The 15104-nt window shown below is 42.5% G+C and overlaps 1 protein-coding gene across 1 annotated transcript; it reads left to right on the forward strand.

The window, feature by feature from the left end:
• The first annotated feature begins 805 nt into the window (after positions 1 to 805).
• Positions 806 to 14864, forward strand: LOC124265867 (alpha-N-acetylglucosaminidase-like). The gene is made up of 12 exons (XM_046700723.1): positions 806 to 883; positions 1167 to 1316; positions 2063 to 2205; positions 2907 to 2978; positions 4007 to 4061; positions 5325 to 5419; positions 5688 to 5792; positions 6315 to 6498; positions 7501 to 7544; positions 7657 to 7714; positions 8632 to 8731; positions 14557 to 14864. Exons 1-12 carry the CDS (start codon positions 806 to 808, stop codon positions 14862 to 14864), a joined length of 1392 nt encoding a protein of 463 aa, XP_046556679.1.
• Positions 14865 to 15104: the final 240 nt, after the last annotated feature.

A 15104-nucleotide genomic window follows, 5' to 3' on the forward strand; every position in this document is an offset into this window, starting at 1 on the left:
TGAAATTTGTGTCATGGTGCTTATAAACATACACTCATTCATTTACAACCTCCAAAACATAAATATTGAGTAAAAGTAAATATTCTCGCCCATGGGCCAAAATGTTTTTCGCCCATGGGCGAGATTTTTAAATATCGCTCTAAATTAGTCGAGGTAAGTTAAAATGAGTTGAAATTTGTGTCATGATGCTTATAAACATACACTCATTCATTTACAACCTCCAAAACATGAATTCTGATCGAAATTAAACATTCTCGCCCATGGGCGAGATTTTTAATATCGCCCATGGGTCGAATTAAGTCAAAATGAGTTGAAATTTGTGTCATGATGCTTATAAACATACACTCATTCATTTACAACCTCAAAACATAAATATTGAGTAAAAGTAAATATTCTCGCCCATGGGCCAAAATGTTTTCGCCCATGGGCGAGAGATTTCGCTCGCTCTAAGTTAGTCGAATTAAGTCAAAATGAGTTGAAATTTGTGTCATGATGCTTATAAACATATACTCATTCATTTACAACCTCCAAAACATGAATTCTGATCGAAATTAAACATTCTCGCCCATGGGCCACTGTTCGCCCATGGGCAGGCCCATGGGCGAGCGAGTTTAAATTTCAAGTTTTCGATAACATTTTTTTCATTTTTTCATCCTTGGCATATATTCATAACAACTGCATGTTTCATTTGGTCAAATCCCTTGTCAGAAAGTGCCCACAGTGCGGAGAGTTTCTGGACTTTTGTGAGTCCAGAATTAAATTGTGACGTGTTCTTAGCATTAGTCTAGAATATACCCACAGGTTGATGCAGGGCTGGCTGTTTGTAAATGGAGCTTTCTGGAAGGACCCCCAAATCAAGGCCCTTCTTCCTGCAGTGCCAAAGGTAAGTATTTAATGATATCACACAAGGAAAGACATTCACCATTTGATAAATGCATGCTAGGGCAGTTTCGAATAGTACAAGATAATGTACATAATTGTTAATGATCTGATAGGAACACCTGAGCGGAGCGATTCCGAGTATTCCAAAAACATTTACGTCTGCAATAGGTCACAACTATGACAAAATGTGGATTGTGTGGTCACAATGGACGATGTTTCATGGTTTGGGTTTCCGTCACTCTCCACATTCATTCATTCATTCATTCATTCATTCATTCATTCAGGGCAAGATGATCATCCTGGATCTGTACTCCGAGCAGAGTCCGATCTTCACCCGCACCGAGTCCTACTACGGTCAACCATTCATTTGGTGCATGCTGCATAATTTTGGCGGACTTAACGAAATGTATGGCGAACTGGACAAGGTGAACGAGGTAAAGCTATGTATTCTTACACGATGATCAACAATAAAGGGCATTAATACACCAGTACCGTGTTCAGAGATGTACATTTTTCATTGGAAACTAATTAAGAGTGATTTTTTATCATAAATAGAATATCACCTTCGTGTCTCCTGATATCAAATATATCAACGCCAGCGTTCGAAATACCTGCCTGCCCGACCGCCCGGGACGGGTTATTTTCTTAAAGAGATTCTTAAATTCACCTGTCCTATGGTCGGGTTAAAATTTAGACATGTATATGAAGTCTTAGATATTTTGTGGGCAGGTAAGTTTTGGTCAGGGCTGGCAGGGGCGTAGCTACCATTATGAAGAAAAGCCCGGGCTTACACATGATTGTTGCTAAAAAGGTCGGGCAAGCCCTCAATACTATCTAGATATAAAGTTTTGCAACCTATCGGGCTTACACGAAAATATTGGCTTGCTACGCGCCTGGCTGGCAAGTTTTATATCTAACCAGCCCTGTGGTCTGGCTGAATTTTTGGGAGTTTCATACCCTGCCAACACTTGTTGATAAAAGTGAAAATATCCTCGGCAAGCCTCGGATGTTTGTAACTTTATCAACTCGTGTTGATATAATTGATATCAGTAGACACTTGGGTGAGATTCTCTATATCCTGCTGTAAATAGTTCCGTGCTTAATGGAGTCAGTGTTACTCCCCTTGCCACGAGCAGGATCAACATCGCCAGCATCTTTAAGCTGTTGTTAACTGTTTCAGGGTCCTTTCAATGGACGTAACTTCCCTAACAGCACCATGGTGGGCACAGGTCTCACCCCAGAGGGTATCAACCAGAACGAGGTCATGTACGAGTTCATGAACGAACAGGCGTGGAGGCCAGGATCTGTTAACACAACCGAGTGGTGAGATGTTCAGTTGGATTAGAATTGTGCCTTGATCGGAACAGCTGAAACATAAAATATAATTAATGGGGGCTTGGTGGGCGAGCTGTTTAAGGCGCCAAACTAGTGATCCAGCGAGTTTGAGGTGCCGGGATCGAGCCCACCTGTGACCGGGTGTAAACACCTTGGAGTCAACATTGTGTGCGGACTCTTTCAGTGTTGTCACAAGCCCTAGTGTACAGTACATAACCCTGTGCACGTAAAAGAACCCACGAATCCGTTGGTTTCTGACCAGCTGGTGGCCACATGAATACGTGCAAACACCTAGTTGCGGGTACAGCAACGTGCAATGTACTGTGTGTCCCAGTCCACACCAGCTGTGAATGGGTACCTCGTAATGATGGGCAGTAACTCGGTGCGCCTAGTATGATTCCTAGGGAGTTGAGATTGATAATACGATGTGTCGTTGAGACTGACATCCAATGATCGAGGGGACAAAATACCAGCGCTTTGAGCATGTACTAGGTGCGTGGATATGTCCGCAATATGAATATCCTATAATAATAATTATTAACTATTCACGTAACGGCAGTTATTTCACAAGGGAATCCGGTTGGGAAGCGACTTCTGCTGGACTACTACAAAGTGCAGTGTTGATCAATAACAATCTAACTTGTGATACCACCAGGGTAATTCTGTTTTCTTCTCTAACATTTTTCTAGGATAGATCTGTATCAAGCACAGCGATACGGGGGAGGCGACCCGAAAACCTCCGACCTTGGGCTTATCTCAGGGTAGGTGTCGTGCTAGAATACATAGCTCACAGTCCCTCTGAACTACATTATGTCCCCTCCTCCCAATTCTTTCTGCAAAGAAGCCTAGCTAAATGAAGCAAGATTTCCCCAGGGTTCAGATGTTCTGAATCTCCCGTGTGGCTCATTTGTTTCTATCACAATAATATATTCAGAGGCTAGGGGTTAGTTTACAGTTTCAATTGAAGAATCCAGAACAAAATTTGTTCCCTAAAGTAGGGAATGTTCATATGACACAAGAGAACCCGAAGTTATGCTCCTCTCGGACGTTTGCCAGTTTGGAAAAATGAGCGACTGTGGTTTTACGCCACTTTTAACAATATTCCAACAATATCACGTCAGGGAATGCCAACAATCTTCTTCACACATTGTACCCATTTGAGGAATCGATCCCGGTCCTCAGTTTGGAGAAGCCCATGAGGAAGGGTCTGATGGTAACAAACCTTGAAACAATCGTAACCAATCGCCCCTTTCCTTATCCTCGGTATTCCGCTGGTCCCGGAATAACACGATTGGGTCACAAATGACTTTGAAACATATTCGAGGCAAACAAGTATATCAGGTAACAGTCTTAGGTTTCTGTCATGCAGTTTGGACAATATTATGAGTGAGTGAGTTTAGCTTTACATCGCTTTTAGCAATATCACAGCAATATTCCAGCAATATCACAGCAATATTCCAGCAATATCACAGCAATATCAAAGCAACATTCCAGCAATATCACAGCAATATTCCAGCAATATCACAGCGGGGCACACCATGCAGAAGTGGACTTCATACATTGTGCCCATGTGGTCAATCGAACTCGGGTCTTCGGCGTGGCGATCAAACGCTTTAACCACTAGGCTAAACCTTCCCCGGGCAATACTATGAACATGAAAGTGCGTATCTATGATTTTACGCACTTTTCAACAATATTCAAGCGTAATTACAAAGGGGACACCAAACATGAGGAACATTTAACATCGTATTCAACAAGTGCCTGTAATGAACATTCTGTTTTCCTTTAGCAAAGCGTCTACTCTGTCCACGTATCTCCACTATCCACGTATCTCCACTATTCACGTATCTGCACTATCCACGCATCTCCACTATCCACGCATCTCCGTTATCCTTCGTCTCTTCAGACCGCCTCCGTGGTGTAGTGGTTAGAGCGTCCGCCCGGAGAGCGGAAGGTCGCGGGTTCGATCCCCGACCGCGTCATACCAAAAGACGTTAAAATATGGTACTTGTTGGTTCCTGCCTGGCGCTCGGCATTAATGGGTACAGCAAGGACTGGTCGGCTCGGAGTCAGTATAATGTGTCTGAGTGGGGTATTCATGCTTCACTGCGGCATGGTTTCTAAGTGGGCTAGCACTATAAAACCAGCCTAAGTCTGGGCTAGGACAAGCAGCCGCACATACACATACACACGCATGCACGTCGTCATATGAGCGAAATATTCTCAAGTACGACGTTAAACCCAATTTCACCTCACCTCCACTTCGTATCTTCACTATTCCCGTATTTCCATTATCGACGTATGTCCACTTTCCTGGTATCTCCACTATCCACATATCTGCACTATCCACGCATCTCCACTATCCACGTACCTGCACAATCCACGTATCTCCACTATCCACGTACCTGCACTATCCACGTATCTCCACTATCCACGTACCTACACTAACCACGCAACTCCACTATCCACGTATCTGCACTATCCACGTATCTCAACTATCCATGTATCTCCACTATCCATGCATCTGCACTATCCACTATCCTTCGTATCTTCACTCTTCCCGTATCTCCATTATCCACTATCCACGTACCTGCACTATTCACGTATCTCCACTATCTACGTATCTGCACTATCCACGCATCTCCACTATCCACTATCCATGCATCTGCACTAACCACGCATCTCCACTATCCACGTATCTCCACTATCCATGCATCTGCACTATCCACGTATCCCCACTATTCCCGTATCTCCACTATCCACGTATCTTCACTTTCCACGTATCTTCACTAGCCAGGTATCTTCACTATCCTCTGTTGTACCACAAACACCAAGCTGAGCACATAACGAAACGCAGTGTCTTAAACATCGTTCCTCTACTGACCTGAAATGTGTAGGTTCAAAGGGGGCTGGGACCGCTTTCTCCCATTAAGGTTAATGTTAAACGTTAGGGTATATTTTCTTCTATGTTTTGATTATTTTTATGTTTCAGTCAAATAAAAACAAAATTCGCATTATATATCGATGTATATTTACATATATGACATATCTGATTGTCCCTGGCAAAAGTGGAGTAGTATAAATCCTTCATTGTTGACGTCGTGTAGATGGGCTATGATCCCGAGATGTTGTTCAAGGCGTGGGACAATATGGTGGCCGCCACGTTTACAACGCCGGCGCTCCATGCACAAACTCTGTTCAGGTGAGTGCCATCCGAATGTGCGGGTAAGAGTTAGAAGAAGATCCCTGCAACGCATGCTGATGGTAAAAGCGACTAAATGGTTCGGAAGCAGTTTGGTGGCTTGTTTGAAGCGTACTACGTTGAGAATCGTTGCTGATGATCACTGGATTGTCGGGTCCAGGCTTGATTATTACCAGGGACCGTCATATCCTTAAGCGTGGCGTTCAACAACAAACAAAACATGATTCAGCCCTAAGCAACAACACATGAACACATGGATGTTTTTCAGGTACGACCTGGTTGACGTGTCCAGGAACAGCTTGCAGGTGCTCGCCATCAAATACTACTCTGATGTCATCGCAGCCTACAACAAGAGCGACACAGCCAGTCTCAGGTAGGACAGACCCGAGTTCGATTCCCAAATGGGTACAATGCGTGAAGCCCATTTCTGGTGTCCCCGTATTGTTGGAATATTGTTAAAAGCGGCGTAAAACTAATACTCACTCACTGATTCAGGTAGGGCAAGGCTGTATACAGATATGTCCAAGCATAGGTGGGTATCAATAACTGCTAGAAAGAATTTGTTGTGAAGCATTCGTCCATTCTACTGGACTATTGTACCAGTCCCATTTGCTTAAATAACTGATTCACTGTAAAAAGGGACTTATAAACTTCGTCGATTAACTCTAATGCCACTTACCTCAGGACTCTTCGTCTTTGAGAGGTTTCCTATCTCCATACACGACGTTACGTCATTTACTGCCAATGTGACATTTTCAATCACTTAAACTCGATGACACTAACTTGTATTCCAAGTACTCATAGATTGAAATATTTCTGCGTGTGATCAGAAATCAGTCAAAAGAACACGTAAATCAGGATACAAGCTACATAAGAAAATATATAATGTGGATAGATCTGCTGGCGTCAAGATGATCGACCTTCTGAGTGACCTTGACACACTCCTGGCTACCGACGTTCACTTCCTGCTGGGCACGTGGACCAGTGACGCGGCAAGACACTTCTCCACACCCCAGGAGAAGGCCTTGTATGACTACAACTCGAGGAACCAGGTCACCCTGTGGGGGCCGTCTGGACAGGTTTGTTTGTTTGTTAATTACTGCTCTGCAAGTCTGCACCAGACAATCCAGATTAGGCATCATGTCATAAGCATCTGTATCTACACAACGAAGTGACTGTGACATCCATCGATCAAATAAGCGAGCCTGACCAACCGATCCCGTTAGTCGCCTCCTACGGCAAGCATGACTACGGTTGACTGCCATGAAGACATAGAGGTCGCGTCGTAATGAGGTGAAATGTGGTTTAACGTCACGTCCAAGATTATTGCAGTTATATAACGACGTGTGAATATGTGTATGTCTACTCATACCAATTATACGGACCTATGACGGTGTTAAAGTGTGTAGGTGTAATTTATTCTGAAATTGAAGATTTGGGGACCTGAGATCCCATGCTCGCAAAGACACAGTCACCTCCGAGTCTATCGTTCTTTTTTTTACACCTTTCTGTCGGGCGCCAGACAGCGTAACAACAAGTACTATCTTTTAACGTCTTTTAACGTCCTGACGCAGTCTAGAAATCGTACCATAGATCTTCTTCTCTCCGGAAGACGCTCTGTCAGATCGACCACGGAGGCGGTCCCGATATCGCACAGCAATTTTCTTGCCAATCCATATCACACTGTCCCTTGTTTCAAACCCTTAATACCGGGGGCAATGCAGAGTAACAAGTACTAGCTTCAGGCAAGGAAATCCCTCTCTCCGAGAGAAGCTCTGTCATCTACACAACAGAGACAGTACCGATATCGCACAGCAATTGTCTCCCCAATCCATATCACACCTGTGTTGAAGGTTTGCCCAGTGGTTTAAGGAGCCGCAATCCGACAGTTGCGGCCCTTACCCGTGGCAGGATCTACTGTTTCCTTGTTACGCCTATGCTATTTGCAATCTATTAGTGTCAAAAGTATGTAGATTAAGGTGTGAAATATTGTATATTGTTTGATACTTTTTCAAAGGCAATTTGATTTTCAAAACAAATATGATAACACGTACATTGTTAGTGATTTTGCTCTTTTTCAGATCATGGATTATGCTTGTAAGATTTGGTCTGGGCTGATTAACAGGTGAGATAGAATGCACTTTGTCGGATGTTCTACTTAAACTAGATTTGAAGCATAAAGTTGTGGTGGAAAGTATTTGATAATGATTGTTAATGGTTTGTTCGTGTGGTTTCAGATACTACAAACCAAGGTGGCAGCTGTTTATAAACACTTTAATCAACTGTACGGAAACCGTAAGTTTGACGGGACCTGGTTGATAACAAATATATATGTTATCCTTCATATTCCTCTTTTCACTCTCGATTATCCAGTGTGTTATATGTACTTAGTCATCATATAACAGTATATATATCCTGGACCCGTCCGCCATCACAGGTGACGTGATCAACATCGTAGTATAACAAATTTAGCACATTGATGAGCCTTGCGTCAACAACATGCCCAAATGTCTCTCTTGGCGAAAGTTTTGAATAGATCTAGATTTCAATTCGCTGCCTTCCTGCGAGTGAGGGATGGATATATCTTAGAATCCTAAGACTTTCAGCTGCGAAAAATGTTTTATTTAGTGCAGACACTCCTTGAGTTACAAGACCTTCAGTTCGAGTAAGGCACAGTTGGTCAAAAGCGCCTAAAGCGCCGAGCACAGTTGCGTTACTAGGGCACTCCAGAAACATACGCTCGTAGTTTCGAATCCCTGTTCGCCCCGATTATGTTATAGGTTTGTCTGCACCATACTCGTCCTCGTAGACCCGTGAAGGTCCGGGTTAGAACTGATCTTCAGTAACCCATGCTTGTCGTAAAAGGCTACTAAAGGGATCGGGTGGTCAAGCTCGCTGACTTGGTTGACACATGTCATCGTATCCCAATTGCGTAGATCGATACACATGCTGTTGGTCACTGTATTGTCTGGCCCATAGCTGGAATATTGCCGAGTGCGGTGTTAAAAAACAAACCAACCCACCAACCGTGCCCGTAGGTTTTAGCAATACGGTAAACGTGTGAGACCTGCGTCACTGCTGGTATATTGCCCTAGAGTTGTCGACGCATCACTGCATATCGTTATGGAGAGTTTCACATCATATCGATGACATTTCCTATATTAAAAGTTTGTGATATATATTTACATTAGTAAACAGCGAATATATTGCAGAAAACATCGTTCGACAGTGGCGTGTACGGTCAGGAAGTGTTTGACACGGTGGAAATACCATTTTCCTACGACCAAACCGACTTCCCTAACGAACCTGAAGGTAGGATATAATCCATCAGCTCAACCGCCGCGACTGAATACATGCAATGCACGTCCTGCTGGACTCTTATGGGGCGACATAACGGAGTGAGTGAGTGAGTTATATTTTACGCCGCTTTTAGCAATATTCCAGCAATATCACGGTTGTTGACACCAGAAATGGACTTCACACATTGTACCCATGTGGGGAATCGAGCCCGGGTCTTCGGTGTGACGAACAAATGCTTGTGAACCGACGCAGCGGGGATTAGATGGTGGACATCTATACAGCTGGCAACAGAACTGGTGACAACCTGTCAGTCCTTGTGTTCATGCTATCTACCATTGGTTTATCTATTTCAGTCAGGTCAAACAAAGCACCTTTCTTTAGCTGTTTTAGTGTTTCTGATTCTTATTTGACGCAAAACTGTATGATTTCAGTATGGGAATAATGGAGTCTTAGGTTTTAGATTTGGTTTCAGATTACTGCACCTACATTGTACATAGAGATCCAGCATACTTTCTTCGAGCCGACGACCGCCTCCGTGGTGTAGTGGTTATAGCGTCTGCCCAGAGAGCGGAAGATCGCGGGTTCGATCCCCGACCGCATCATACCAAAAGACGTCAAATATGGTACTTGTTGGGACTGGTCGGCTCGGAGTCTGAGTGGGGTATTCATGCTTCACTGCGGCATGGTATCTCAGTGGGCTAGCACTATAAAACCAGCTTCAGTCTGGGCTAGTACAAGCAGCCGCACATACACATACACAGGCATGCACGTCGTCATATGAGCGAAATATTCTCCAGCGCGACATTAAACCCAATTTCATCTCACCTCACTTCTCCGAGCCGACCATTCTTTGTCGATTAAAAGACAACAACAAGTACTCTGTCCCACTGGACCACGATTGCGGTCTGACCGAATCGAAATAAGAATTTCAGTGACCACCAATCCACGCAGCTTGCCACGATGACTTGAAATAAACCAAGTAAACAGACTTGACCACCTGATAACATCAGTCGACTACGACATAGGTTGAGCCTGTTGTCTTCCCCTAAATCCCGCTAATTAATAATAGAGTCAGCTGCGTGAGACAGTTCGGTTGTGAAACCAGTGAATTATATATATATATATATCTGACTGGATATCAGTGTGCGAAATAGTTTCCAACTTTTGCTAGCCAGGCGAGCTAGCGATGCCTGAAAGTTACTAGCCCACAAAATTATTCACTGGCCCGAAATTTGAATGTAGACACAGGTTTCACCATTAAGCTGCTTATATGATGAACATTTTTATCAGGCCATAATCTTGCATGATTTAAAAATGTATTATACCTTAAGAAGTTGGAGAGAGTGATATACATGTATTTACAAAATGACCCCATGAAAATTCACTAGCCATTCGGGCCAGTGACTGTGGAGATTTACTGGCCCGACTGGATTTTTACTAGCCACGGGCTAGCGGGCCAGTGGCTATTTCGAACACTGCTGCATACTACAATGCAATAAGCAAACAATCTCGAGCTCAGATTGTTTGTGATCAAGTCTGTAAATTGGTAAGTCTCTGACTAAGAATACCCAAACGACCATATGGCATGGAGGTATGTTACAATAAGGAATCGAGCCCGTTTCTGGCACACTGAATTATTGTCAAAGCCTTCAAATGTTAAAATAGAAAGATACACTTAGTTCGGTGCCTCGTCTACAGCGCATATATGCAAGCACATTTTCGTGAAGGCAATAGGTCAGCTTGTTATTTTGTAGCAAGTATGTCGCCAAAGGATTTGCTTACATTATTATGAAGATGCGTTGTTGCGGGGAATATAGAAACGAGTTCAGTCCGTCTGTGCGTCCGTCACATTTTGTCCGAAGCATATCTCTTAAACTATTCGTGATAGCGTAACCAAACTTGGTACACATATTAAGCATGATCCCTGATGTGCCTTTTGGGGGTTAGACCCAGATGCGAATTTTATTTTTTGTGTTTCCATGGAAACGTGACTTGATCTGTGACTCTATGAAGAAGTTATTTTGTCCGGAGCAAATCTCCCAAACTCTCCATGCTAGCTTTACCACACTTGATGCATGCCTGTTGTAATTTCCTTATAAATACTGTATTATATAGAACAAACTTTATGGATAACAACTTCTTTTTATTCGTGAGTGCGACGTTTCGATACAGATTCTTGTACGGTTGTCAAGCATAATGGAACATGAAGAAGGGGGAAGTGTATATATACTGGATGTAACAATGTAACAAAGAAAACAACATAATTAACATAATTGGTTAGGCAGAAAGCTGATGAAGCCAGAGAGTAGACAAAGGACAGGCGTGGAAGCCAATGATGTACAAATAATAATGAAATGTTTATACAGCAGAGTTTATACAGTAGATTGGGCTTGGTGGATGAGTGCATCATAAGCGGATGGAATGAAGTATCCTTGGTCTCTGTTGATGGTGGGTGTTTTCGGTGAGCTTGCGTTTAGTGAAGTCTGTTTGTTTGTTGGAGAGAATGGTGATGTCAGACCACTCTATTTGATGATTGGGGCTTGTTTTGATGTGGTCGGAAATGGCTGATTTGCTGTCGGAATTGGTAACAGAGGTCTGATGTTCTTTCACTCGGGTGTTGATGGGTCGGGAAGTTTCGCCCATGTAGCTCTGCCCACAATCACAGTGTATTTTGTAGATGACACATTTTGGGTTGTTGTTCTTTACGGTGGCGCGTTTTTTTCCATTGGCATGGAGAATGTTGTTAAGGTTGGAGGACGCGGAGAAGGTGGTATCTATGCCAGCTTGTTGTTTTAGGAGACGGCTGATTTGATGTGACGGTTTGCCAATGTAGGGAATGGATATCTTGATGGGGGCTGAATCTGGTTTGGGTCTTTTGGTAGGAGGTGACAGGGTTGCAGCGATGGTTCTGTTGACTATTTGGGATGGAAAGTGGTGAGAACTGTCAGGAGTCGATTGCGTGAAGTGGGAATTCGACCAAGAAGGCCAGTTGTCGCCCCTGTTTTGAGAGACTTCCATCGGTGCAATCACTTGCGGTGGTGTCGTAGAGTCCGGAAGTGGAACCTTAGAAACTGGAGGCGAGTCTGGTTCAGTGATGAATGACGATTTTTCTTCACCTGCGAGATGGAAGACAGCGTGTTTACCGTCGGTGTAATGAACGTTTTGCCCCTAATTTCATTCGACAGGTCGACAGATTCGGCGGAAGCAATGGCATGCGGTGGGATGAGCACATAAATATCTGATTTAGTGGTGGTTCGGGGGAATTTGACAGCAAATCGGTACATCAACGAAGTCCTTGCACTTCAAATGCTTCCGATTATGGACCGACAGAGTTAGTTATTCCAACATGACAACGGTACTTCACATACAGCACGCGTCACGGTCCGCTACCTTGCCAATTCTAACGTCAATGTCTTGCCATGGCATTCCCAATCACCAGATCTAAACCCGATAGAACATCTATGAACTCAATAGACGTGTACGTCAACGTCGAAACACGCCCCAGACACTTCAACTACCAGAAGAATTCCCCAAAAGCGACTCCGTCGACTTATCCAGTCGGTGCCGAGACGGTGCCGAGCAGTAATTGCTGCCAATGGTAGCCATACAAAGTACTGACTTTGACGCCATCTTGTGGACTCAATAATAAAGGCTGCTGTTGTGTTGGCGAACTCTTTGTATGAAGACGTGTGAATTTTCACCTTTTTACCGTGTGACTATTAATAAACCTTCTAGCGCCTCACAGGCAACTTAGGGTAATAATTATCAGATTGCATATAGCGCTATATGAGCAAGTGAATGGAGTTTAGCGCATTATAAATGCACTTATTATCATTATTACTATTATGAAATAATTGCAGTTAAACTAACGCAATAAATTCTTCTAAAAGTGGCTTGTGTGATATTTTTTTTTGAAGAGTGTAACACCGAAAGTTTCAAAACTTGTAAAGCAGCAATTGCTACAACGGTTTAAATGTACTTAATGTTCTAGCAAGCTTTTTATATCAGTTTCACAGCAATGTTTCTTGACACGTTCCGGAGCAGCTATAAGCCACGTGCAACAAAATAGAGGCGACAACACTCTATCTAGTCCCAAAATATTCAAAGTAAATTTAAACTTACTACTATTTTTAATCGTAGTATAAATATTATTTTAACTGCGGCTGGCATTTCGCAGAAAATGGACTCAAGTGCCTATGGCCTTTATCAACCGGCTAATTCATTCCATGTACAGACGATGCAAAGTCGTGACCGATGCCCATGTGGGCCAAACATGATACTGGCTTTGAGGTATCCTAATGGAACCATTTTTGGTGATTTTGTTTTTGTTATTGTGATTCCCAAGGGGCGGTGGTTTAGCCTAATGGTTAAAGCGTTGGCTCGTCACGCCGAAGACCCGGGTTCGAATCCCCACATGGGCACAATGTGTGAAGCCCATTTCTGGTGTCCCCCGCCGTGATAATGCTGGAATATTGCTAAAAGCGGCGTAAAACCAAGCTCAGTCAGTCCGTCAGTAGTGTTTGTGTTTGTGCAAACTTCTTCAAAAGTCACTATGTACAAAAATACCTCGATGGTCCGCTTGGACAATAGTTGCAGCTAACTCTTTAATATACATTAAAAACAAAATTTGTGACAACATTCACCCTTGTCTAACACCTCGAGAAGATGAAAACATTTCTGTAAACTGACATGGTGTACATCTCACACATGCTTTCACATTACAATAAATACTTTCTAACAATTTATATAATTGACCATGAATTCCTTTTCTAAGTACATGTAACTGAAAGAGAAGCTTGCTTCTATCGACATAATCAAAAGCCTTTATGAAGTGTATTAAAATACAATACAGTTTCCCTTGTTTTTTTCTAAGATACTTATAAGCTAATGTATTTAAAATAAACATGTTGTCAACAGTGGAATACCCATCTCAGCTTGTGCTTCCGACACTGCAGAGTGTAGTTCTAGCCAAAATTTTAATCTTGTATTATTGATTGAGGTAAACACTTTGCCTAACATATCAAGCAAGGTAATCCCTTTATAATTATCCGGGTCTTCTTTACTGCCATGTTTAAATAATGGTATAATTACGCCTTCATTCCAAACATCAGGGAACTGACCTGTTGTGAGAATGTTCTTAAACAACACCACCAAATATGGAGATAGAATGTTAACAACAGCTTTTATCGCCTCGGCTGGGATGCCATCCAGCCCAGGAGATTTCCAATTCTTTAAATCTTTAATAGATCTTTTTATTTCCTCTTCAGTTATCGACTTCAGAATATCGTCACTTTCTGCACAATCCTCAAAAACCAATGCATTATGGTCTGCTAAATAATCTTGTACATGTTTGTTAAAAGAGTTCCCTAAGTCAACGTCAGGATTTAACAGAGTTTTGAAGTAACTGTACCAATTATCTGCAGATATGACACAGTCGGTCGATTTTTTCCCACTCCATAAAGATTTCAACAGTCTCGAAAACACTTTACAGTCTTTGTTTTTAGCAGCCTCCATTACGTCATTTACCACTTTGCGATCATATTCTTTCTTCTTTTGTTTACAAATTGCCTGAAAATAATGTTTACTTTCAATGTACTTCTTGCAATCGTCAACACAATCAGATTTTCTAATAATATTTAAGAGTTTATATTATATTTATATGAACACAATCAGATTTTCTAATAATATTTAAGAGTTTATATTATATTTATATGGTTCCAGTCAACAGTGCTTAGCCAAGCTACAACGAATTCAGAATTCGGCAGCCAGACTTATTTGTGGAACTAACAAGCATGAACATATCACACCAATCTTGCAACAACTTCACTGGATTCTAGTGCAGTACAGCATTGAGTACAAGCTTCTCATGTTTGTGTTCAAAGCCATACATCATCAAGCTCCATCATATCTTGAGGACCTTATCCACAAGTATGAACCAGCCAGATCGTTGAGGTCTTCAGCAACACTTCAACTGACAGTTCCGAGGACGCGGACAGTTCAATTTGGTGACAGAAGTTTCATCAAGGCGGGTCCCACTCTGTGGAATAAGCTTCCGCAGAACTTTCAGACAATCACAGATTTTGAGACATTTAAGCGAGAGATTAAGACCCCTTTATTCCAACGAGCCTATGGCCTGCGCCTCTGAGCAGTTATTGGATTCAGGCGCATTACAAATGTGAATTTTATTATTGTTATTTGTCCTGCTTCAGATGGCGACATTCCTGGTCGAACCACTTTGGCTGAACTGAGCGACTACGATCATGTTTATTAAAGTCTATCTTACGTTTAAAGTCTAAGTCACTGAAACAAGAAACAAATTTGGTTGACTATCCCGATAAACACATGTTTCTTGCGGGTGATCTAATTGCTTGAATGAAAGATTTTC

Source organism: Haliotis rubra, unplaced genomic scaffold (genome assembly GCF_003918875.1).
Source record: "Haliotis rubra isolate DU_JTF1 unplaced genomic scaffold, ASM391887v1 Scf10, whole genome shotgun sequence".
Taxonomy (NCBI): Eukaryota; Metazoa; Mollusca; class Gastropoda; order Lepetellida; family Haliotidae; genus Haliotis; species Haliotis rubra.

Coding starts and splice junctions, on each gene's coding strand:
- LOC124265867 (XM_046700723.1), top strand. CDS start 806: ATGCAGGGCTGGCTGTTTGTAAATGGAGCTTTCTGGAAGGACCCCCAA. Junction 6,499..7,500: donor TGTGGGGGCCGTCTGGACAG/GTTTGTTTGTTT, acceptor GCTCTTTTTCAG/ATCATGGATTATGCTTGTAA. Junction 7,545..7,656: donor TGGTCTGGGCTGATTAACAG/GTGAGATAGAAT, acceptor GTGTGGTTTCAG/ATACTACAAACCAAGGTGGC.